The sequence below is a fragment of the Mirounga leonina genome, unplaced genomic scaffold, assembly GCF_011800145.1.
Source record: "Mirounga leonina isolate KUSES-001 unplaced genomic scaffold, KU_Mleo_1.0 Mir_125, whole genome shotgun sequence".
Taxonomy (NCBI): Eukaryota; Metazoa; Chordata; class Mammalia; order Carnivora; family Phocidae; genus Mirounga; species Mirounga leonina.
In genome coordinates this window covers 8,125,999-8,150,517 of record NW_023270305.1, presented here as the reverse complement: position 1 = coordinate 8,150,517, position 24,519 = coordinate 8,125,999, and the positions used below count along the sequence as shown (strand labels likewise).

Below are 24,519 nucleotides of genomic sequence, written 5' to 3'. Positions count from 1 at the left end.
AGAAAATGCCTACCCCAGGGCTAGGTGAGTGCTTACTACAAGTTGGTTTTCTCTCGGTGTTGCTGCCATCACCTGGCTGGCCTGCAGAGTTGGGAGATGGCCTTATTCTCTTCCCAGTGAGGCTCGTCACTCCTAGGAGTGATGTCTGTGAGCAGGACAGACAGAGTGGACCCTCATAGGTTAAAACATTTTTACCCCCATTGGTTTCCCTGGCAAAATGGAGTTTCATACGTTAAACCTGACTTGCGAGCATATCTGCTTAAGAACAAGGGATAGCAGTACGATTTATTAAAATTCTTGGGTCTGTCAAAACATAGATTTACAGTATTTTCTTTTTATGGCCACATTAAAATGTCTTTGTATTAATTTATTCACTTGTTAATTTAGCCATAAAATGGGCTATGTTACAGTTAGAGCTGTAAGTTGGTTTGATATCATTGTAATTAAAAGTTTCTAGCATGTCTTCATATATGAAGACATTAATTTGAGTGCATTTATTTACTTAATAGATATTTATTGAGTACCTGTTTATCAAGCAATCCGTTAAGGGACAGGGACATAAATGTGAATATGATGAAGTTAGTGCTCTCTGGTAGCTCACTTTCTGAATTCTCTGGACCTGTAGAAGGAAGGAAAAGGCAGGAAACAATGTTAAAGTTGCATCTTGGAGGATGGAGACTGTGCTCCAGGAGCACAAGGGAGAGTAAGGCTGGGGAGGCAAGGGAGAGGAAAGGAGGATTTCAGGCAGAAGGTCTATTATCCAGGTCAAAAGTTCGGAGGCACAGTAGCCCCCTCATGAGGGAGAACACAGGAATTATGGCTAAATAGGGAGGTACTGAGCCAAAGAGTATAGCTTTGAGCCAAATGGGAAGAGGCATTGTATACTCTGCTAAAGAATGTGATGGTGGGAAGCTATTGATTTTTAAAAACGATTAAACATTTTTTTAAAGCAGGATAAGATAATGACTGGATTTGTGTTCCAGAAAGGTAATTTTGACAGTAGAACAAATATTGAATTTGGGGGGTAAAGGCTGGGAAAGAGAAAAGAGATGAAAGGTAAAGATTGCAGTTAGACCATTACCATAGGTCATTCAGGAAAGGGGGGAGGGGCAGTGGAGGATAGATGAGAGTGAGAGCAATAGGACTTGGTGACTGATTGGCTATGGAGGATGAAAGAGAGACCAGACTTAAAGATTGCATTTACTACCACAATAATTCATTCATCCCAAGAGGCACAATTTTTTTTCAAAGATTTTATTTTTAAGTAATGTCTACACCCGATATGGGGCTCGAACCCACAACCACCCACTGAGCCAGCCAGGTGTCCCCAAGAAGCAGAATTTTTTACAACTCCAAAATTGGAATGCATCTTATAATCAAAGTTTTCCTATTTTAATTAGCAGAATGTTTTATTCTTCCTGAGTTATACATAAATATGCATATTTAGATCTCTGGCATCTTGGATTTGATGAAATTTGATACTGAATTCTTTCGCTTTTGTTTGTAAATTTCTCCTATCATAAGTATGTTTTTCATTATAAGAATTCAAGGAAAATGATTTTGAAGTGAGTAGTAGCCTTTCACAAAATAATTTTTATAACATCTTTGATCCCTATGAAGTGATTGGTGGTAATTTATATTTTATTTAATTGTGATATTTTAGGTTAAATATAATTATTTTTTCAGCATTTGGGTACCTTGAAAGTTCCTGGAAAGCAGATGTCTGCACTATCTTGGGAAGGAGGAGGACTGAAAATTGCACTAGCTGTTGATTCTTTTATATATTTTGCAAACATTCGACCTGATTATAAGGTGAGTATTGTGAGCAGTTGTTAAAAAAAAAAGCTGTTTTTATTTTTATTTTTTTAAAGATTTTATTTATTCGTTTGAGAGAGAATGAGATAGAGAGAGCATGAGAGGGGGGAGGGTCAGAGGGAGAAGCAGACTCCCTGCCAGGGAGCCCGATGCGGGACTCGATCCAGGGACTCCAGGATCATGACCCGAGCCGAAGGCAGTTGCTTAACCAACTGAGCCACCCAGGCGCCCAAAAAAGCTGTTTTTACTAAACAGTTTTGCTACAGCTCAAAGTATAATGTACGTTTCTTGCATGTGTTCACAGCCACTTGATTTTAGAAATCAGATGAAAGGAGACGTTTTTAGTGTGAAGACTTTAGAACCTGAAAACTTTCCTAGAATACTATACATAACTAATAAAATACCCCTAACAGTCAGGGTCTCAGCAGGAAACAGATGACACACTCAAAAGAAAAACTGAAGAGAGACTGATGGAGGGTTTATTACAGAGGTACGGGCATGGCTAATGGGTCCTATAAGGGATGACAACGCAGGCATCCAGGGATTAGCAACAGTGGGCAAGGTAGGAAAGTATTGTTCCTGGAACCCACTAGAGCTGTGGCTGTGCAAGAGGGATTAGCCTGTGGGAGCACAGCCTCTGCCGGCTGGCTGTGTAGAAACAGTTTTGGGGAAGAAATACGTCAGCCCATCTCTCTACCTGTTGGTGCCTTCTATTGGCCAGACCCAACTGGAAACCAGAAGGCAAGGTAGCCTATGTGTTGGAGTTCATAGAAGTCAGTCTCCAGGGAACAGCAGGGTAAAAAAAGGCAGCGAGAGAATGGATCAGAAGGGGAAAATGAGAATAAGCAGGATAATACTGATCAATATTTTTTAAAAAGATTTTATTTATTTATTTCTTAGAGCACAAACGGGGGTGGGAGAGGGAGAAGCAGGGAGCCCAACACGAGGCTCGGTCCCAGGACCCTGGGATCATGACCTGAGCCGAAGGCTGATGCTTAACGGACTGAGCCACCCAGGTGCCCCAATACTAATCAATATTTTATCTTAAATTTAACATTTGACCCAAAACAAGTTCAGAATATGAGATTACTCAATCTGGTAAACTACTAGGAATATTTGCTATGAAAAACTTATTTTATTTTTAAAAGGCAAAGCACGTTGGAGAACTGTCTGATTCTAGGACTAGGGTGGGAAAAATACAGGAGTCTCTGACGGTGCCAGAAAGTAAGCAAGTGCTCAAAACACAAAAGGATAGGGCATACCAAAGAGACAAAGGAGCCAACCTGGAAGAGCTCCCAGTGGCCAAAACTGGAACAATTTGAGCAACAAAATAAATGATGTAACTTTGCATTGCAACCAAATTATAAAATAAATGCCCACAAGCAAAAGCTGATCTAAAATAAATTGTTTAAATAAATAAATGGAGGAGAAGAAACAAAGCTTCCTTACAGAAGTATTCGAATTACTTAGATGCTACCCCCTCTGGTCCCCGGCTTCCCTAACTTGAACATGAGTTGCATTCAGTGACTCACTTCTGAAGAGCAGGGTATGGAAAGGGGAAAAAAGAACGTCCCCTTACCGTGGAGAGACCTAGCAGACACCACCTTGTCTTGGCGGTCAGGGCTAGTGTCAGCGGCGTCATGCAGGTATCGTGTACCCCCTGAGGTGGCACATGAGGAGAGCCCTTCGCTTCTGTCATGGGCTCACTAAAAACTGAGAATCCCAATCTGAGCGGGAGAAAAACACCAGACAAACACAGATTGAAGGATATTCTGCAAAATACCTGACCGGTACTCGTTAAAGCTGTCTAGGTCATTAAAAACAAGGAAAGACTGAGAAATCATCACAGCCCAGGGGATTCTAAGGAGATATGACTACTAAGCATAATGTATGCCAAATAGGATTCCGGGACAGAGAAAGGACATTAAGGAAAAACTAATGAAATCCAAATAAAGCGTGAAATTTAGTTAGTAGGGCTGGATCCGTGCTGGTTTCTTAGTGGTGACAAATGTACCACAGTAGTGTAAGATGTTAACAATAGGGAGAGGAGTACAGGGAACTCTGTATTATCCTTGTAACTTTAAAAAAAGTTTTTTTTATAGAGCATGTGTGAGCGGGGGGAGAGGGCAGCTAGGGAGAGGGAGAGAGACAATCTTTTTTTTTTTTTTTTTTAAAGATTTTATTTATTTATTTGAGACAGAGAGAATGAGAGAGACAGCACATGAGAGGAGGGAGGGTCAGAGGGAGGAGCAGACTCCCTGCAGAGCAGGGAGCCTGATGCGGGACTCGATCCAGGGACTCGATCCAGGGACTCGATCCAGGGACTCGATCCAGGGACTCCAGGATCATGACCTGAGCCGAAGGCAGTCACTTAACCAACTGAGCCACCCAGGCGCCCGGGAGAGAGACGATCTTAAGCAGACTCCACACTCAGTGCAGAGCCTGACACGGGTCTCGATCTTACAACCCTGAGATCATGACCTGAGCTGAAATCGAGGGATGGACACTTAACCGACTGAGCCACGCACGCACCCCATCCTTGTAACTTTTGTATAAATCTAAAATTATTTTATTTTATTTTATTTTTTAAGATTTTATTTATTTATTTGACAGAGAGAGATAACAAGAGCAGGAACACAAGCGAGGGGAGTGGGAGAGGGAGAAGCAGGCTTCCCGCCGAGCAGGGAGCCCAATGCGGGGCTCGATCCCAGGACCCTGGGATCATGACCTGAGCCGAAGGCAGACACTTAACTACTGAGCCACCCAGGCGCCCCTATAAATCTAAAATTATTTTAAAAAGTTTATTTTAAAAAGTAATCATAGTATAAAAAGTAAATATGCCTTAGTTTTGGATAGTAAACACAGTCATAATAATATCAACTCCGAATACTGATTTATTAAAAATTACACATGAATATATTAGGGGAGTTAGCTCAAGAGAAAGAGGTTCCATTAAGTTCTTTAAGTTCCACTATCTCATACATAAGTGATATGGAGGTAAATAACAAAACAGTCAAAGCTCAGAGTTGTAAATGGCTGCCCCTGGGAGGAAATTAGTCAGTGGGATCTGCATTTTATTTTTGTTTTAAAGAAGCCACATAGAATTATTTGACTCTAAACTATGTGCACATGTTACTTTGGTAAAAACAAATGTAGAAAATGTGGATGGGGAAAAAAGGCAAAGCATCTGTTTTTGAATTTTGGCTTGGGGACCCAGAATATAAACTTGTATTTATTTATTTTTTATTATTATGTTATGTTAATCACCATACATTACATCATTAGGTTTTGGTATAAACTTTTGGTGGGGATCACTCTTCTGTTGTCCCCCCATGCAGCTGGTAATGACTATTGAAAAATCTGAAATTTTCACCACTGAAGCTTAAATCTTACAAATGAAAATGAGGAAAGTTAAATTTATTTTTGTAGTACAGTCTTTGTTTGATAACTGTATTGCTTTTAGATTTTGTTGTTGTTATTTCAGTGAGAAAAGGTATTAAGCTGAATGTTCAGTCCTTCTGTCTTCTATTCCTGAAGAAGATATTTGGTCAGCACCAAAAAAACCACATATCTACAGTATATAATAAGATTTTTCTTTTTTTTCTTTTTTCTTTCCCAATGTTAAATGTTCTTTTTCTCTTTCTCTCCCTCTCTTCTTCCCTCCTGTTCTTTGCTCCTTCCTTTCTTCCTAGTGGGGTTATTGCTCAAATACTGTCGTTTATGCTTATACCAGACCTGATCGTCCAGAGTATTGTGTTATCTTTTGGGATACGAAAAACAATGAGAAATATGTTAAATATGTGAAGAGTCTCATTTCTATTACTACCTGTGGAGATTTCTGCATTTTGGCTACAAAAGCTGATGAAAATCATCCTCAGGTGGGTGTTCCTTTATATGTTAAAGCTAAGATGGGTTAACCTCTACCTTCTTAAGCATAGCCTCTGTACTGGTAGGTGCAGCAAAGTATTGGGTCTACTGGCCATGTCTGTCTAGACCTCTGTTTTAGAAAATTATGTGACTCCATTGGTTCTCTGTCCCCTGTTTTTTTTCTCCTATCAGCTAATCCATTAGCATTTCATATTGACCAGGTCAGTACGGAAGCTTTTTGTCTCTGAAATATATTTAAAATGCCATACTCCTTTTCCAAGTTAAAATTCCACAAGGAAAAATGAATATCCAGATGTCTAGTATAAACGCTCAAGAAATTATGTAATGATGACCATTATAACACTTTGGGTAGCTTTGGCACTGAGAAATATACTTTTATTTGGAATTACATTGCTTTAAAAATCAATGTCTCACAGGGTAAAATAAATAATGTAAATAATGCCTTTCTAAAAAGTATGCTAACAATTTAAATATTTGCAGAAGCTTATAAATTTTTTTTTAAAAAGGATTACCATTGTCTTTGGCTGGGTTATAAATTATTTTAGCCCGTTAAAAAGTATAGAATTTTTAGTTTAAGGTGGCCATTTGAACAGCCACCTTTGGCCCTGTTCTCTCCTGAAACTCACAAAACAACAATAAAGGTATTTTTTAAAAAGTCATAAGCCCATAGGGACCAGAAAGGGAGAGGAAATGGCAACATAGTTTTAGAGGTTAAAGAGTAGGTGGATTAGTGGTAATTACCTTAGCAGACCTAGGAAAGCTGAATCCTAAGTCATCAATGGAGAAAGCAAAGAAGAAACCAGTTTTCATCCCAGAATCCTGAAGAGACACAGGACTTAATGGTACCTGGTAGGAGAAAGAAACGAATGGAAAAACAATTTGGAAGTAATAGAGATTATGCAAGAAGGAGAAAATTAAAAACAAAACATATAAAGAGTCCTGCCTGAAGAATCTGACCAGTTCAAGAGAAAAGACCTCTTAAAGTTACTCCTGTGGGGAGTCACCAAGGAAAGCTCCCTGCCCCATCACCTTACTGTGAAGACCAGAGTCATGGGGCTCACTCATAAACAAATAGATTCCAAACAGCTTTTTAGTGTCATACTCTTAAATAGAAGCAGATAGACAAGGATTGTCAGACATTTGAGAAAAGCATCTTATTTAACAGACACAAAAAAATAAACACAAGGAGAAAAGAATTGGGAGGAAGCAGAGACTATGCAGGGAGAAGAACAATGCAGAATAATTTCAAATTATCTTCCTAGAGTTAAGAGATACTACATCCATAAAAGAAGGAAGGAATGCTATAGAAAAGGAAGTTTTTGGAAATTACAAATATGATAACAGCAATGAAAAATTTGGCAGAGGGGTTAGAAGATAAAATGAAGGAAAACTCCTGTAAAGCAGAACAAAAAGACAAGGAAATGGAAAACAGGAGTGAATAGATAAGAAAATCAAAGGACCAGACCTGGAAGTTCAGTGAACAGGCAAAGTGGAAGAGAGTAATTCTGAAGAAAATATTCAAGAAAATTTCCCTTGACTTTCTAGATTGAAAGTGCCTAGCTCAGTGAATGGAAATATTTCCACATCAAGGCACATCGTTGTGAACTTTCAGAACACTGGGGATAGAAAAATCCTATAAGCTTTCAGAAAAACAGACTTCATAGGGTCAGGTGTCATCATGGCATTCAACTTGTCAACAGCAATACTTTGGAGAATTGCTTTTGAAATTTTGAGGGAAAATGATTTCCCATCTTGAATTCTATATGTTAAGCAAACTATGAATTACAATGAAGGTAGGAGACAGATTATGCTTCCAGCATGAAGGTTTTGGACACGATGGTGTTGCCGGTCCAGGTCTCTGCTCATCAATCTCGGCCACTGCTCTGCCTGTTCCTCGACATTGCCTACGGAGCCAAGCTCAAGTTACCTGAAACCTCGGGCAGAAGAGGAAAGGAGGAGAGCAGCTGAGGAGAAAAAGAAGCAGGATGAACAGAATGGGTTGAGAGAGAACTGGCAGAAGCCCAAGAGGACAGCATACTAAAGTGAGCCTGCCTTTCTCTGGAATGGTGTGGATGAATAAAGGTTCCTGTGTTGTGTGAAAAAATAAAATAAAATGAAGGTAGGGGAAAGACATTTTTAGATGTACAAGGTCACCGAAAATTTATCTTCAAGCTTTCTTATCTTAGTTACTTCAGGATATGGCCGACCAAAATGAGGACTAGACCAAGAAAGATGAAACTGGATAACCCGACAGCAATGGTGAAGAGTGGTACCAGCTGACAGTGTGTGGCATGCCTAGTGTGTCATCAGATGACAGCACGTAATATGACTGCAAAGGAAACTCAAGATGAAATTAATAGAACACTTAATGTGGTTGAACCCTTGAGAGGAGACACATACCTGGGAGGTAACTGGGGACTTAAGTTAGTAATCAATACAGAGAAACTAGCAAAGAGAAAAAAATAAAGACAATTACCAACCACAGGGAAAGCAAAATGCACTTGAAAGGAGAATAAATTGTGACATACTTAAAAATCAGCTATGAATAACACTTACATAGTCAAAATGATGTTTTTTAAATGGATTTTTTTAGTTAAATGGATTTTTAATTAAAAAGAGCCTTTTATTTGGAGCTTAATGACCATATTAACCCCTAAAATTCTGATCTAACAAAATGGTAGGTGGGAAGCTGGAGGCATAGGGGTGTGCCCTGTGTTGGGGGCTGGGAAGGGGGCTGAAAGAGAGTTACATACCTATCTGTGATAGTGGGAAGTCAGTAGAGAATGTCCCAGATCTAAACAGAACAAAACAAGAAGTAGCATCATAAACACATTATTTAGGTTTGTGGAGGTAAATATCAAAAAGATGAGTTAAAGGAGCTGAAAGTTGTTACTTCAGGGAGCAGAAAATGGGAAGTTAGTGGGGAACTTCTATTTTTTTTTTTTTAAAGATTTTATTTATTTATTTGAGAGAGAGAGAGAGAGCACATGAGAGGGGGGAGGATCAGAGGGAGAAGCAGACTCCTCGCTGAGCAGGGAGCCCGATGCGGGACTCGATCCAGGGACTCCAGGATCATGACCTGAGCCGAAGGCAGTCGCCTAACCGACTGAGCCACCCAGGCGCCCCGGAACTTCTATTTTTAATAAGTCTTATGGAACTACTTCATTCTTTAACCTTGAGCATGTAGATTACACGTGGATTAAAAAATATACATTATTTGTGGTACTTTGTGGCAGTAAATCAGCTTATTTTAAGTAGTAGAAGAATAAATTATATTTCGGTACAATTTTTGTCATTTAGTTTCTTAAAAATTTTCCTTAAACATTTTTTCCTTATTTGTTTTTCAGAGCCCTGTCTGAAAAACAAACAGGGTTCTAGAGGGGAGGGGGGTGGGAGGATGGGTTAGCCTGGTGGTGGGTATTGAGGAGGGCACATTCTGCATGGAGCACTGGGTGTTATGCACAAACAATGAATCATGGAACACTTCATCTAAAACTAATGATGTAATGTATGGGGATTAACATAAGAATAAAAAACCCCATTTTTTCCTTAAATTTTTAATTGTATTTATTTTTAAAAGATTTTATTTATTTTTATTTTATTTTTTTAAAGATTTTATTTATTTGACAGAGAGAGAGAGAGGGATAGTGAGAGAGAGAGAGCACAAGCGGGGGGAGCGGCAGGCAGGCTGAGGGAGAGGGAGAAGAAGGCTCCCCATAGAGCAAGGATCCCGATGTGGGGCTCGATCCCAGGATCCTGGAATCATGACCTGAGCTGAAGGCAGCTGCTTAACCGACTGATCCACCCAGGCACCCCTATTTATTTATTTTTAGAGAGAGAGAGAAACCTGTGTGCCTGCATGTGAGCGGGGTCGAGGGAAGGGGGGAAGGGCAGAGGGAGAAGGAGAGAATCTCAAGCCAACTCTACTCTCAGCATGAAGCCCGATGCAGGGCTTGACCCCAGGACCCTGAGATCATGACCTGAACATGAGGACTCAGAAATCGAGTCAGATGCTCACCTGACTGAGCCACCCAGGTGCCTCTAAATTTTTAACTTTAATTCCAGTATTATTAACATACAGTGTTATATTAGTTTCAGGTATACAATATAGTAACTCAACAATTCTGTACATGACTCAGTGCTCATTATGATAAGTGTACTCTTAATCTCCTTTACCTATTTCCTCCCCACCCCCCCACGCCCCGGTAGCCATCAGTTTGTTCTCTATAGTTAAGAGTGTGTTTCTTGCTTTGTCTCTCTCTCTCTTTTTTTTTCTTTGCTCATTTGTTTTGTTTCTTAAGTTCCACATATGAGTGAGATCATATGGTGTTTGTCTTTCTCTGACTTATGTCGCTTAGCATTATACTCAGTAGCTCCATCCATGTTGTTGCAAATGGCAGGATTTCATTCTTTTTGATGGCTGAGTAATATTCCATTGCATGTATCTATACACCACATCTTCTTTATCCATTCATCTATTGATGGAGACTTGGGCTGCTTCCATAGTTTAGCTGTTGTAAATAATGCTGCAGTACACATAAGGGTGCATTTATCTCTTTGAATTCGTGTTTTTGTATTTTTTGGGTACTCAGTAGTGTAGATTCCCGGATCATGGGCTGGCTCTATTTTTAAGTTTTTGAGGACCCTCCATACTGTTTTCCAGCAGTGTGGCTGCACCAGTTTGCATTCCCACCGACAGTGCCTAAAGATCCATTTAGTTTATATTTATGAAATCAAAGAAGTTTTACTTAAGCTGAAAAAAAGAGAGAAAGACTATATGTAAATAGTACATAGAGAATTGGTTTATTTGAAATCATTCTTTTCAGGAGAACATCTAAGTAAAACAGTATTCTTAGCACAAGATAATAGAAAAGGTAACAGAGTAAAATTAAATTATCACTTTAGAATGATATGGTGTAAAGTGTGCATTATACTTGATTATTTTCCTTAATATTAATTATTGGTAATTGTGTTTGTGCTAACTAGTGGACATTGTAAGTCATTTTTCACTAGATTGGATTATATTTTTTTCTGAGTTAACTGATTTTTTTCTGAATTTCTCATATCCTTTTTATATTGCTTCAAAGGAGGAGAACGAGATGGGAACATTTGGTGCAACGGTAACAAATTAAATTAGTTCTTATATAGCTGATCACAGGATGAAAATGAGTTTTGAGGTTACAGCTGATCAGAAGTTTTAGAAGTGTAAATAATGAAAAGTAGCCAGTGTACTTGCGTTTCTTAGGTGGCCTCTTAAAAACCACTATGTTCCATTATATTGAGAAATCAGCCTTGGTTTAATTTTAATTCATGTTTCTTTATGTTTAATGCTGTAGATTATATTCTTTGCACTTAACAATTTTATCAGTTATTTCCCAGTCGTGATACTAAGCATGATATCTTTTTTTTTTTTTTAATTTTTTTAAAAAATTTTTTAAAGATTTTTTTATTTATTTATCTGAGAGAGAGAATGGGAGACCGAGAGCATGAGAGGGGGGAGGGTCAGAGGGAGAAGCAGACTCGCCGCTGAGCAGGGAGCCCGATGTGGGACTCGATCCCGGGACTCCAGGATCATGACCTGAGCCGAAGGAAGTCGCTCAACCGACTGAGCCACCCAGGCGCCCTAAGCATGATATCTTAAGCATTGTTTCCTTTATTTTAAAGAAGCAGGAGCTCTGATACTCTTTGTTTTTTGTTCACAGTTTGTGCTTGTTCTTTGTAATTCTATTGGCACACCTTTGGATCCCAAGTATATTGATATTGGTAAGGAAATGTTAATGTCTATTCCTTTTTTAATCAATCTTTATTTGTAACACTAATTTAAAAACCTAACAATGGTATTATTAATTAAAATGGTATTCTCCAAGATAAGGATGACCATTCTTCCTGGTTTGCCAAGTCTAGCACCAGTTTATGCCTATTGTCGTGGTAAAATTATTAATAATGCTCCACTTCACTGTTAGAAGTATCCTGTTTAATACAATAAATTATAGGTTACTGTATCTAAAAGCCACAGTAATCTCATGAATGCTATACTGCCATCATTTGCTTTCAATGGGAAATATAATTGTATAGGAATTGGTATGCAGCATAAGGATTAGCATGTAATAAACTGAGGATTGTAGAAAGAATTTTGCTGTTAAACCACTTTTATTATTAATAAACTGCTTGTAAATACCTCTCTCCCATAAAAACACTTTAGCTGCTTGTAAAAGTGCATTTGCTCTTTCCAGATTTTTCTAATGAAATCAGTCAGTTAATAGGGACAGCTTTCACAAATTCCTTTTTGTTTTCAGAAGACATTTGTTACTTTAGATTTACCATTTCTTCTAGCTAACAACTATGAAAGTCGCCATTAAAAAATTGCACATCTTACTCTAAGTTTTTTTGTTAAAAATCATTACCAAATATTTCGTTGCCGTTTCACTGCAACTTCCAAAAGTAACATTTTTTTTAAGTGTGGTAGTTTATTGAATATGGTATTAGAAAAGTTATTAGATTTCAAAAATTGAAAACCCATTGAATTATTTTCTGAATCTGAGAGCTTGTCATTTTTTTTTTTAGATTTCATGTTCAATCTTAATCAGATGTTAGTGTCTGTCTTCTAAGTATATTTTGCTAAACTCTTTGGGTGATACAAGCAAATGAGAAAAATACTTACTGGCTTCAAGGATTTTATATTCTCTGTTCAGGGTCTTGGTAACTCACTTTTATATAGTGAAACTTTTCAGCTTCATGTCTTACGTTCATTGTTACTTAGGTATATGTTTATATATGTGCACACATGTATATGTTAGTGTTCCTTATTAAAAGTCTTCACTTAAAATTACTACAGATTCTTGTTACATGAATGTCTTCTGTTAGAAACATAATAGTCTTTAAGGTGTGAATTCTGTCAGTCTTTATAGGCTTTTTCTTTTGATATCAAAAGTTTTAACATAGAATAATGATGATAGGGTTAGCCTCAAAGTAATTTTAATCACAGGTAGTCTTTTTTTTTTTTTTTTCATGAAGCCAGATGTCAATCCTTCACCTTCATAAAATGGCCAATACTTGAGGGCATGATTATTTGTATTTTTGAGTCTCGAAACTTTTTTTTTCTTTTTGCAGTCTCGCTGGCTGAAATTTTAACAAACAGTTCTTTCATTGGTCTGCAGTAAACCCAGCCAAGGACTCAACATTTTTGTTTCATACATATCCTGTAAAATTCCTTTTTTCAGTTTGTATGCCAAATTTTCATGAGGGCCAGAGGCGAAAATGAAAAAAGTATGTAACTGATGTTTTTCTGGAAAGTGTAATTTTTGTTGTGCTACCTACTCTTCCTCCTGACAAACTCTATAGGAACTTTTTTAAAGAACTTTATACATTATTATAGAAGTTTAGTCCGTGGGACTCTTGTTCTGTACATGAAGGAGTTAGGTGCCCGTTTTTGGTGCTCTTCCTTTGCTTCCTTAAAATACCTTTGGTGCACTTCTATTCACAGTACTGCTTTTTACTCTGCACTGTGATTATCGATGTTCTTGTTAGTCTTCCCCACAAGATTTTGAGCTTCTTAAAGATCTATGTCTTACTCATTTCTGTGTCTCCTCTACCTAACTCTATGCCTGCCCCATAACAAATGTTTATTGAACATATGGAAAATATTTATTTTCTATCATGAAAATAGAAAATGATAATTCATTTATTTAGCAAACCTTCAGTGAGTTTCAGGTCCTGCACCGGGTATCTGGAGTTATAAGAAATTGACTTTGAAACTTCCTGTAGGATATTTAAACAAATAATGAAATATAGTTACTCAGTTGAACACTGGCTTACTGCTCCCCCATCTGTGTGCTAGGATAAGTGGATGTTGGTGAGTAAGGACAGCAGGGACATCTTTCCTACTTAGAGACAGTTTCATTTGACCTGAATTTCGAAGGATAAGTATTTCTTCAGGTGACTTTTTAAGGAGAGAAAACAGCATTTGCAGAGGATTGGAGGCATGGAAAGTGCCTGAAAGTACCAGGTGCCTGTACTTTGGCCATTTTGGTGAGAGCATGTCGGTGGCTTTCCAATGATGGTCTCTAACACATGCACTGAGTCCTCCATATAATCTAGAAAAAGGCAATTTGATGAAAACATGTCAGTGCAGTTTCAGTTTACCAGCTCTTTAAGGGGCTGAGAAATGAATAGGAAAGTAGGGGAACATTACAGATGTAGACATTTATTTCAGGCCTCAGCATTAAAATATTACAAGCAGGTTTTACTTATATGTGAGTTCCTAGATTGTTTTAAGTTATTTTATATTCTTGCTTGCCTAGTAACTACTCCTTCTTAGTGTTAAAAAGTTCAGTTAATGGAAGCATAATTTTTTTTTATTAGTTTCAGAGGTAGAATTTAGTGATTCATCAGTTGCATGTAATACCCAGTGCTCATTATATCAAGTGCCCTCCTTAATGCCCATCACCCAATTATCCCTTCCCCCACCCACCTCCCCTCCAGCAACCCACAATTTGTTTCCTAGAGTTCAGCGTCTCTTATGTTTTGCCTCCCTCTCAATTTTCATCTTATTTTATTTTTCCTTCCCTTTCCCTATGTTCATTTGTTTTGTTTCTTAAATTCCACATATGAGTGAAATCATATGGTATTTGTTTTTCTCTGACTGACTTATTTTGCTTAGCGTAATACCTTCTAGTTGCTTCCATTGTCATTGCAAATGGTAAGATTTCATTCTTTTTGATGGCTGAGTAATGTTCCATTGTGTGTGTGTGTATGTGTGTGTGTGTATATACCACGTCTTCTTTATCCATTCATCTGTCGATGGACATCTGGGCTGCCCCTTCAAATCACTATGTTTGCATCCTTTTTTTTTTTTTTTTAAGATTTTATTGATTTATTTGACAGAGAGAGACACAGCGAGAGAGGGAACACAAGCAGGGGGAGTGGGAGAGGGAGAAGGAGAAGCAGGCTTCCCGCCGAATAGGGAGTCCGATGCGGGGCTCGATCCCAGGACCCTGGGACCACGACCCGAGCCGAAGGCAGACGCCTAACCGACTGAGCCACCCAAGCGCCCCGTATGTTTGCATCCTTTGCATAAATACCTAGTAATGCAATTGCTGGGTCATAGGATAGCTCTATTTTTAACTTTTTGAGGAACCTCCATACTGTTTTCCAGAGTGGCTGCACCACTTTGCATTCCCACCAAGAGTGTAAGAGGGTTCCCCTTTCTCCACATCCCCGCCAACATCTGTCATTTCCTGACTTGTTCATTTTAGCCATTCTGACCCGTGTGAGGTGGTATCTCATTATGGTTTTGATTTATATTTCCCTGATGCCAAGTGACGTTGAGCATTTTTTCATGTGTCTGTTGGCCATTTGGATGTCTTCTTTGGAGAAATGTCTGTTCATGTCTTTTGCCCATTTTTTGAGTGGATTATTTGTTTTTTTGGGTGTTGAGTTTGGTAAGTCTTTATGGATCTTGGGTACTAGCCCTTTAACTGATATGTCATTTGTAAATATCTTCTCCCATTCTGTAGGTTGCTTTTAGTTTTGTTGCCTGTTTCCTTTGCTGTGCAAAAGCTTTTTATTTTGATGAGGTCCCAATAGTTCATTTTTGCTTTTGTTTCTTTTGCCTTTGGAGACATGTTTAGCAAGAAGTTGCTGTGGCTGATGTCAAAGAGGTGCCTGTGTTCTTCTCTAGGATTCTGATGGATTCCATCCATTTTGAGTTTATTTTTGTGTATGGTGTAAAAGAGTGGTCCAGTTTCATTCTTCTGCATGTGGCTGTCCAATTTTCCCAACACCATTTGTTGAAGAGACTGTCATTTTCTTAAAAATTTTTTTCCCAATAATCATTCTAGATATTTGAAATTTTTTTGTAGATAATGAATAGTTGAGAAGGGCGTGGAGTGCTTTTATCCTGGTTGTGTTCTTTTTCTAAAATGTTCTATCTGTTAAAATTTAGATTCTTAACTTTTTCCTGGAGGTTTAGTTCTAGGAAACTAAGAATGAATCCACCTGGATGGGTTGGATCTTTTAATGAATATCTAGCATAATTTTTGTAGGTAGGATTATCTACCTATATGAATTTGCTGAAATTACTACCCTACTGATTCAAAAGAATGTATGTTTCAGATACATTTGTATTTGTTTTTTATATTGACCGGTGGGTTTGTGTGTGATTTTATTATAAAAACCTATGTAGGTAATAAAAGTAAAGAAAATAATAGTAACCACATCTAATACTTATTAACCCTTAATGAGAAGCATGATGCCATAGTGGTTAAGGACACAGCTTCTGGAGCCAGTTTAACTGGGCTTGTGTCCCACCTTCTCCCACTTTCCAGCTGTGTGTTCAGCAAGTTATTTAACTCCTCCATCTTTCTGTGTCTTCATCTGCTACATGGGGATAATAATGCCTACCTCAAGGAGTAGTTGTGTGAGTGAGAATAGATACTATGGAGTATTTTCATTATATATTAATACAATTATATATTATATATAACTATGTGATTATAATTAGTATATTACAATATGTACCTGGTATATATATACATTTAAAATTCAATAAATATTGGCTTTGAAGTGATTATTAAGCCTTTATTCTATTCCAGGCACTGTACTATGCTTTATGTTTACTATCTCTTTTAATCTTTAAGCAGCTGTATAAGGTTGGTATTATTATCATCTTCAGTTGCAGTGAGTAAACTGAGGTTCAGAGAGAATAAGTGATTTTTCTAAGGCCACAGAGTTAAGCTAGAACCTGTTGCTTTAATCCCAAAGTCTGACTCTTTCCATGAACCACTAACATTTTACTTTTGAATTAATCAGGCTAACGATTAGTTATTGTGATTATTTAGGATGTATCAGAAAGGAACAGGGGCGCCTGGGTGGCTCAGTCAGTTAAATGTCTGCCTTGGGCTCAGGTCATGATCCCAGGGTCCTGGGATTGAGTCCCACTTCAGGCTCCCTGCTCAGCGGGAGCCTGCTTCTCCCTCCTTCCCGCTTGTGCTATCTCTTGCTATCTCTGTCACTATCTCTCTCAAATAAATAAAAAATCTTAAAAAAAAAAAAAAAGGAACATGAATATAATTTAGTTGTAGGTAAACAGTGGATAGAGGAATGCTTTTATATGCTTAAGAAAAATTGTATTATTAGAAAGTAGTTTAAAAGTTTGTGAGCTTCCTTTAAATCACACTAAGGGCATAATAGTTGGCATTAGATAATGTGTCTGTGGTAGAATTTACTAAACATTTAGCAAAGGTCTTAGGATTTAGTGAAGAGCCGGGGTCAGAGAAAGCTGAGGAAAGCCTGGGCCTGGCGTGCTCATTCATCCCACTCCGCACTCCCCAGGGCTTTGCTCCCCTTCTCCAGGACTGCCTTTCAACCGCTTGTTCCCTACAGGAAAGGCTTCTGGCTCCCTCTAGAGTTCAACAATAGTATGTGTTTTGAATAGAACAATCTTGACAATTGTAATGAAAAAGGTTTTTTTTTAGTATGATTCAACTAACTGAATTACTTAGCATATAAAAATTCTTGAATTTGAAACCCAAAGTTGGTAATCTCCTTAATTAACATTTCACCATTCGTCTGGTTTCTAATTCTTAGTCCACTTTCCAAGTCTCTTCCTGCCTTAAATATCTTCTTGGACTGTGGCAAGAGCTCCCTAAATGGTAGAGCTACTACTGACACCATTCCTTTATTCTGGCCGTACGAGTACTTTGCTTAATAGTTAATAAAACATAAGTTTTACACTATTCTCATTATTCATGAGTTTAGAAAACAGGTACTAAAATGATCTTTTATGAAGGATTTTTTTGTTTGTTTTTACATATTTTGTGTGAATGTGTGTGCTTACTTTTATGGTGTTTAGTTTGTTTTGCGACCATGGGCAAGTTATTTTACTTCTTTATTCCTCCATTTAAAAATTTTTGAGATAGATTTGATAAGACTGTGTCATCAAAGGGTACACAGTAGGAGCTAATTAAATGTTCTTTAAGAAACAGAACAGAAAGGAGCACCTGGGTGGCCCAGTTGGTTAAATATCTGCCTTCAGCTCAGGTCATGATCCCAGGATCCTGGGACCAAGCCCTGGGTAGGGCTCTCTGCTTAGTGGGGAGCCTGCTATGCCCCCTGCTTGTGCTCTCTCTCTTTCTCTCTCTCTGTCAAATAAATAAAATCTTCAAAAAAAGAAAAACATGAAAAAGATGAAAAAAAGTTACATGTTTAGGAGAATATTTCTGAAATTAGGAAGGAACTTTGGAGAATTTTCTTTCCTAAATTAATGAGGAAATATAAGACGTGAGATTGGAGGGAAGGATAAAGGCCCAAAACAAGCAGTAATAATAGTGGGGACAGGTGGAAGGAGTGGGAGTTGATTTATTCATCAGTTAATGGACATTTGGGCTATTTCTACTTTTTGGCTATTATGAACAATGCTGTTCTGAACATTTGTGTGTGAGCTTTTGTGTGGACAAGTGTTTTCATTTCTCTTGGGTATATACCTAGGAGTGGAGTTGTTGGGGCCTGTGGTAACTCTGTATTTAACATTTGGAGAAACTGCCAAACTATTTTTCAAAGTGGGCGCACCACTTTATTTTCTTACCATTTCTGTACATCCTTGGCAATACTCATTATTGTCTAGCCTTTTGATTTTAGCCATTAAAATGGGACGGAAGTAGTATCTCATTGTGGTTTTGATTTGCATTTGCTTGATGGCTAATACTGTTGAACATCTTTTCCTTTGCTTACTGGCTGTTTGTATATCTTCATTGGAGAAATGTCTGTTCAGATCTTTTGCCCATTTTTTAATTGGGCTGTTTATCTTTTTATTATTGAATTCTAAGAGCTCTTTACATATTCTAGAAACAATTCCTTATCACATATATGATTTACAAATACTTCCTTCTGTGGGCTGTCTTTTCACTTTTTTGATGGTGTCCTTTGAAGCACAAATGTTGGGGCGCCTGGGTGGCTCAGTTGGTTAAGCATCTGCCTTCCGCCTCAGGTCATGATCTCAGGGTCTTGGGATCGAGCCCCACGTTGGTGTTTCCTGCTCTGCGGAGAGCGTGCTTCTCCCTTTCCCACTGCTCATGCCCTCTCTCACTATCTTCCTCTCTCTCAAATAAGTAAAATCTTAAAAGAAAAAGTCTTTTGAAGCACAAATGTTTTTAATTTGATGAAGTCCAGTTTATCATCTCCATTTTGTTTTGTTGCTTGTGCTTTTGGTGTCATCTCTAAGAAACTCTTGACTAATCCACGGTCACAAAGATTTATTCCTAAGTTTTTTTTTTTCTTCTAGGATTTCTACAGTTTTAGCTCTTACATTTAGGTCTTTGATCCATTTTGATGTAGCATTTTTGTATAGTTCTACAAGCTTTTGATTCTTTTTTGATTTTAGAGACTGTGTGTGAGGTATATTGTCTGCAATGAGGAGTCGAATGCAGTGCTCACTGAATTCCTTTGCAGCACAAACATTCTGCGTTTCTGTGTAACTGTAACCTAACTGTCTTAACGCTCTTTTTAATAGTACCGTTATTCGTTGCAATGACCAAAACGCATGTGGTAGCGGCTTCAAAAGAAGCATTTTATACCTGGCAGTATCGTGTGGCAAAGAAGCTCACAGCATTGGAAATTAATCAGATCACGCGGTCTCGGAAAGAAGGGAGAGAAAGGTACGTCTTTTGATGTATGGTTTCTAGTAGCTCAACCCTATCGCATTTAAATTAGACATAGTTAATTATAAATTGTCATGCTTGAGAACTGTAGATTGTTTTGGTTACTAGAAATAATATTTTTCCATTAACTTCAAAACCTTTCAAATTATTTGTCTAAATTTATCAAAATAGATGAGAGGTAGCGTGGTGTAATTAAAGAAAGCCCTTGGAGATAGAGTGGAAATCTGTGTTTTTATAAGGAAATAGCTGTTCTCACTCATCTGTACTTACCATATTAGGATAAAGCATAAATATGGTTATTCAAGTGAATGCCTAACCAAAGCTTCATTCTTACGGGTTAGTGGATAGGTGTTTCCAGAAGGGTGGGGGTGATTCTAGTATCAGTCTCCATAGGAGAGATTCTCAGACAGGTTCTTAGATAGGGAGGAGGTCTTCAGGTGGGGCGAACTGGTCACTTGGCTTCTTTTTCTTGCCGTGGATTCGAGGGAATCTAGGATGGGGGGATTCCCTGTAGTAAGTTTCAAGGTCCAGATGCATTTACTGTGTTTTGTTAGTTATATTGTCTCTGTTGGTGATACTCTTTTTGCCCTTTTGTTGTTACCCTAAGCCTTTAAAGAAGGCATTTTGTTGAGTGTTCCAAGCTAATAATTCTTAATCAGGGCATAGGTCTGTGTTGGTGGGAGTGGGCAACAGGGGTCATGTCAGAGCATCTTCCCTCACACATGCTTGAGATCTTAATGCAATCTTCCTTTCCCTTTAAGACTCACTCATGTACTAAGATAGGAGAAATGTCCCCAGTAAAAATATTTTAGATATGTGAATTCATATGGAAACAAACAAACAAAAAAACCCCAAACCAAACCAAACCAAAACAAACCAGCTGAGGGACACCTGGGTGGCTCAGTTGGTTATGCGTCTGACTCTTGATTACGGCTTAGGTCATGATCTCAGGGTTGTGAGATTGAGCTCTGTGTTGGGCATGGAGCCTATTTAAATTCTCTCACTCTCTCCCTCCCTCCCTCTCCACCACTTCTCCCTCTCTAAAACAAAACAAAACAAAACAAAACAAAACAAAAACCTCCAAATGGTTGAAAAATACGGTATCTTGTTTTCTTAGTAGTTCTGAAAGTCTAAATAGGAAGAACCTTTGGCCTCTCTCAGGACAGCATGTGACAGTGGTAGCAATAATAAGCAAGGGAACCACAGTCTGCAGGGAGATCTTAGGACAAAGTTGGAACTGAAAAGTCTAGCCTCTACATAGAGTAAGTGTCCTCTGAGAGCCAGCTAAAGATATTCTGGCTTAAGATGGCAGCATCTCCCTCTGTTTCTGTCTGGGACACACTTACTGGTTTTAATGATTGGGCAGGTTCTCTCTGGGCCTCAGTTTCCTCATCTGTAAAATATGGTGGATGATGGTGAGAACAGCCATCACTGATTGAGTACTTCTAATATGCTAGATACTACAGTAAGCCTAGTCAGTACTCTTATTAATCCTGTTTCAGAGAGGGAACTAAGACACAGGAGCTTAATTTATTTGCCAAAGGTCACCAGCTGATAAGTTGAAATGGGACATAGAGTCAGGTTGATCTGGCTCTGAAATGCTTACTCAGATTGGCCTTTCTTGTAGCACTTTCCTTGTTTTAAGAGAGGGAAGATGGTCACATGATCTTGAGAGACCGCCTATTCTGACCTTTGACTTTTATTTTGTGATAACTAAGTAGAATAATAATAGTAGCTGGATATACTTAATAGAAATGTATTAAAATGCAGAAACCTGGTACCTCTAAATTTATTATTTTCTTTTTTTAATATATTTTCTTTCTGCATTTAATACATTGCTGTTTAACACTTGATCTCATTATATTAATGAAAGTACAATTATGATTTCAATTTAACAATGATAAAATTTCATGATATTTTAAAGACAGAAAATGGCTTGATTTTCTTGTGACTGTATTCCATCTATGACTTCTTGATGATCAGGCTCTGTGCATATGTGCTTTACAAACATCATTTTATTTATGCCTCTTAAAAAACCCTGAAAAAGGTTGCCCTTATTCTCCACATGGAGAAATTGGGGCTCAGAGAGGTTAAGTAGCTTGTGAGGGCCTCATAGCTACTCTATGATGTATCCTCCCTATTCACCTTCACTCATTTTAATATTTTTCCAGCAGACATAGAGCACCTGACAGTGTGTGGCACTGTGCTGGGCACTGGAGACATGGTCTTTGCCTCCAGGAAACTCCTCAACTGGTGTGAGAGACAAGTAAAGTAGTAGAGATGCTATGGTGTGAATAGTATTATATTGAAGGTATCAGATGGAGGAAATCCAAAAAGAGTGCATCTTCACAACACAGGGAACATAAGAATGCTTTTTTTTTTTTAAGATTTTTTTATTTATTCATTTGTCAGAGAGAGCCCAAGCAGGGGGAGAAACAGGCAGAGGGAGAAGCAAGCTCCCTGCTGAGCAAGGAGCCTGATGCGGGACTCGAGCCCAGGACCCTGGGATCATGACCCGAGCTGAAGGCAGATGCTTAACTGACTGAGCCACCCAGGCATCCCAAGAATTATTCTTCATTTCAGAACAAAAATTCCATTAATTAGAGCTTCCCAAATACATTTAAGCTTTACCTTTATTAAGCACATTGATAGGGAAATTATGGAGAAATAAGAGAAACTTAGTGTATTGAAGTTATTTCTGAGTGATGTTCATTTGCAGAATAAGGTAAAATATCTGTTGGGGCTTAATGAAATTTATTGGAAATATGTGATTCAATGTTCAAATATGTTTTTGGCATAACTTTCAGGAACATATCACTTGCATAACTAGTAAACACCTGGTAGGTAGTTTCTACCTTTATGGGATCGAGCTGTGTCAAGAACTCTTTAAAATAATCAGGACATTTATGTTACATAGTAGTATTAATTGGCATTATCCAGTCTTTTAATTGTTTTAGAGATTATGAAATGGTATAACCTGTACTTAGACCATCTTTGAAATTCTCACTTATTTTTTCTCCAGAATTTATCATGTTGATGATACTCCTTCTGGATCAGTGGATGGGGTGCTTGATTATAGTAAAGCCATTCAAGTAGGTGATCTTATTATTGCCAACAAATGTTGGTATCTGTAAATTTCAAAATACTCTAACTTTATTTTGAGATCTGAGAATTTTTTACTGAATAGCATCTTATTCTAGTAATTCTTTAAAAAATGTCTATTCTGAAAACCTTTTTTCTTGGCCTGCTTTTTTTTCTTCTTTTGACTTTTAAAAACATTTTTGAAATAATTACAGGCTCACGGGAAGTTGCACAGATAGCACATAGAACCTCTTTACCCTGCTTCCCTCAGTGGTGACATCTATAACTGTAGGATAATATCAAAAACAGGAAATTGATATTGGTAATGACACTGTTAACTGGACTCCCACTGATTCCTTACTCAGTTTTCACTAGTTTTTCCATGTACACCCATGCGCGTAGTTTCATGTCGTCTTACCATCAGGAAGGGACATGCCTCATGCGAGTTCTCCACTTTTGCACTTGCTCTCCACCCCGTCCCTGCCCCCTGGCAACCACGAATCTGTTTCCATCTCTAGTTTTGTCACTCTGCGAATTTTTTAAATGAAGGGAATCCTGTAACATGTAACCTTTTGAAATTGGCTTTTTTGCACTAAGCTTATAAGCTGTTGAGATCCATCCAGGCTGTTGCAGTACCGAGTGACCTCCCCTTGCTCATTCTGGCAAAGGGCTGTCTGTCCTTCCGCCATCTCTTCTTTTATGACTGAGCTCAGGTTTCTGCCTCCCTGCCTCCTCCTGTATGGGTGAGATGTTCCTTCCTATCACTCTCACAACTCCTGAGCACATCTCTACTTGTATTGTGCTGTCTTCAGGTGTTGGGCCCCCTGTCTTCCTCAGTAGGCTTTTGAGGAATCCCTGAGGGGTAAGGTTTTATCCGCATGTCTCCAGTGCTTAGTTCAGTGTCTAGCACATAGTAGGTGCTCATTAAGTAAATGTTAAGTTAATAAACATATTGGAGTATTCTTCTTGGTGAATTGCATACTACCTTATACCAGATTAGTCATTCAATAAATATTTGTTAAAGGATAACAATTTATTTTAGGGCACCCGGGATCCGATTTGTGCCATAACTGCATCTGATAAGACATTGATTGTGGTAAGTTCGAAGCAAACTGATTTTATGAATAATAATTGTTTAAATTATAAAAATAGAGTCAAGTAATGTGTTTTGGATTTGAATATCATCTTGTGGGCACCTAACTTACTAAGTCCAACATAAGAAATAAGAAAGTTTTAAAGGTTGCCTCACAAATTGTTAAGCATTTGCAAAAACACCTGTTTATAAAATGGGTAGAATAGTGGCCCGCTGGGGAGAGTTTGACACTGGGTTGAAGAAGCCACACAAGGGTTGGCAGGTGCAGGGTGGATTGGATGGTGGTAGCAGGTCTTCGAAAGCTTCCTCCTCTATGTGGCCTGCTATTTTGTGTTGGAGAAAGGTTTTGGCTCAGCTACTTTCGTAAGACTTAAAATGAAGAGGTCTTGTGTTTGCTAACCAGTAAAGTGAAGAAGTCTAGGGCAAAATTTTCAAATAAAATCAATGTTACAGTGTCTTTTCTTGAGCTCTGACATATGAAAATATTAATTTTAGAACTAAATGTTTAATATAGTAATGCTGGTGGAGTCATTGAATTTGAATTATGTAATCAGAGCCTTAATAGTGTATATTTACAGTTCTAGTTATGTTCTTTAGCCATTAGAAATTTTATGGGGGACAAAATCTTAAGAATGTCGTATTTGTTTTTCCTCATTAGGATTTTTATAGCAGTTTGTCTTACAGAGCCTCTTGTTTTCTTTTTAGATTCTTTGCTGTATGGCAGGGTTTTTTTTTTTGTTGTTGTTGTTGTGTTAGTTGTGTTTCTGATATTTGCAGAAAAAAATAACATGCAACTCATATCAATCACAAAAATTGACATAATTCCTAAATGACAGAGTCTACCTGAAGAAACGTACTCAGTTTAATAACAACCAGAAGTTTTGTGTTTTTATTTTTTTATTTTCTTATTAACATATAATGTACTATTCTTTTCAGAGGTACAGGTCTGTGATTCATCAGTCTTATACAATTCACAGCGCTCACCAT

The 24,519-nt window shown here is 38.0% G+C and overlaps 1 protein-coding gene across 1 annotated transcript in view; it reads left to right on the top strand.

The window, feature by feature from the left end:
* Positions 1-24,519, top strand: part of WDR35 (WD repeat domain 35) — a 59,475-nt gene that overhangs the window by 12,480 nt on the left and 22,476 nt on the right. Inside the window, exons 9-14 of the mRNA XM_035000645.1 lie at positions 1,687-1,812; positions 5,508-5,693; positions 11,406-11,466; positions 19,211-19,355; positions 22,381-22,450; positions 23,482-23,535. Coding sequence (XP_034856536.1) covers positions 1,687-1,812; positions 5,508-5,693; positions 11,406-11,466; positions 19,211-19,355; positions 22,381-22,450; positions 23,482-23,535 — 642 coding nt within the window. The remainder of the gene's footprint in view (positions 1-1,686; positions 1,813-5,507; positions 5,694-11,405; positions 11,467-19,210; positions 19,356-22,380; positions 22,451-23,481; positions 23,536-24,519) is intronic.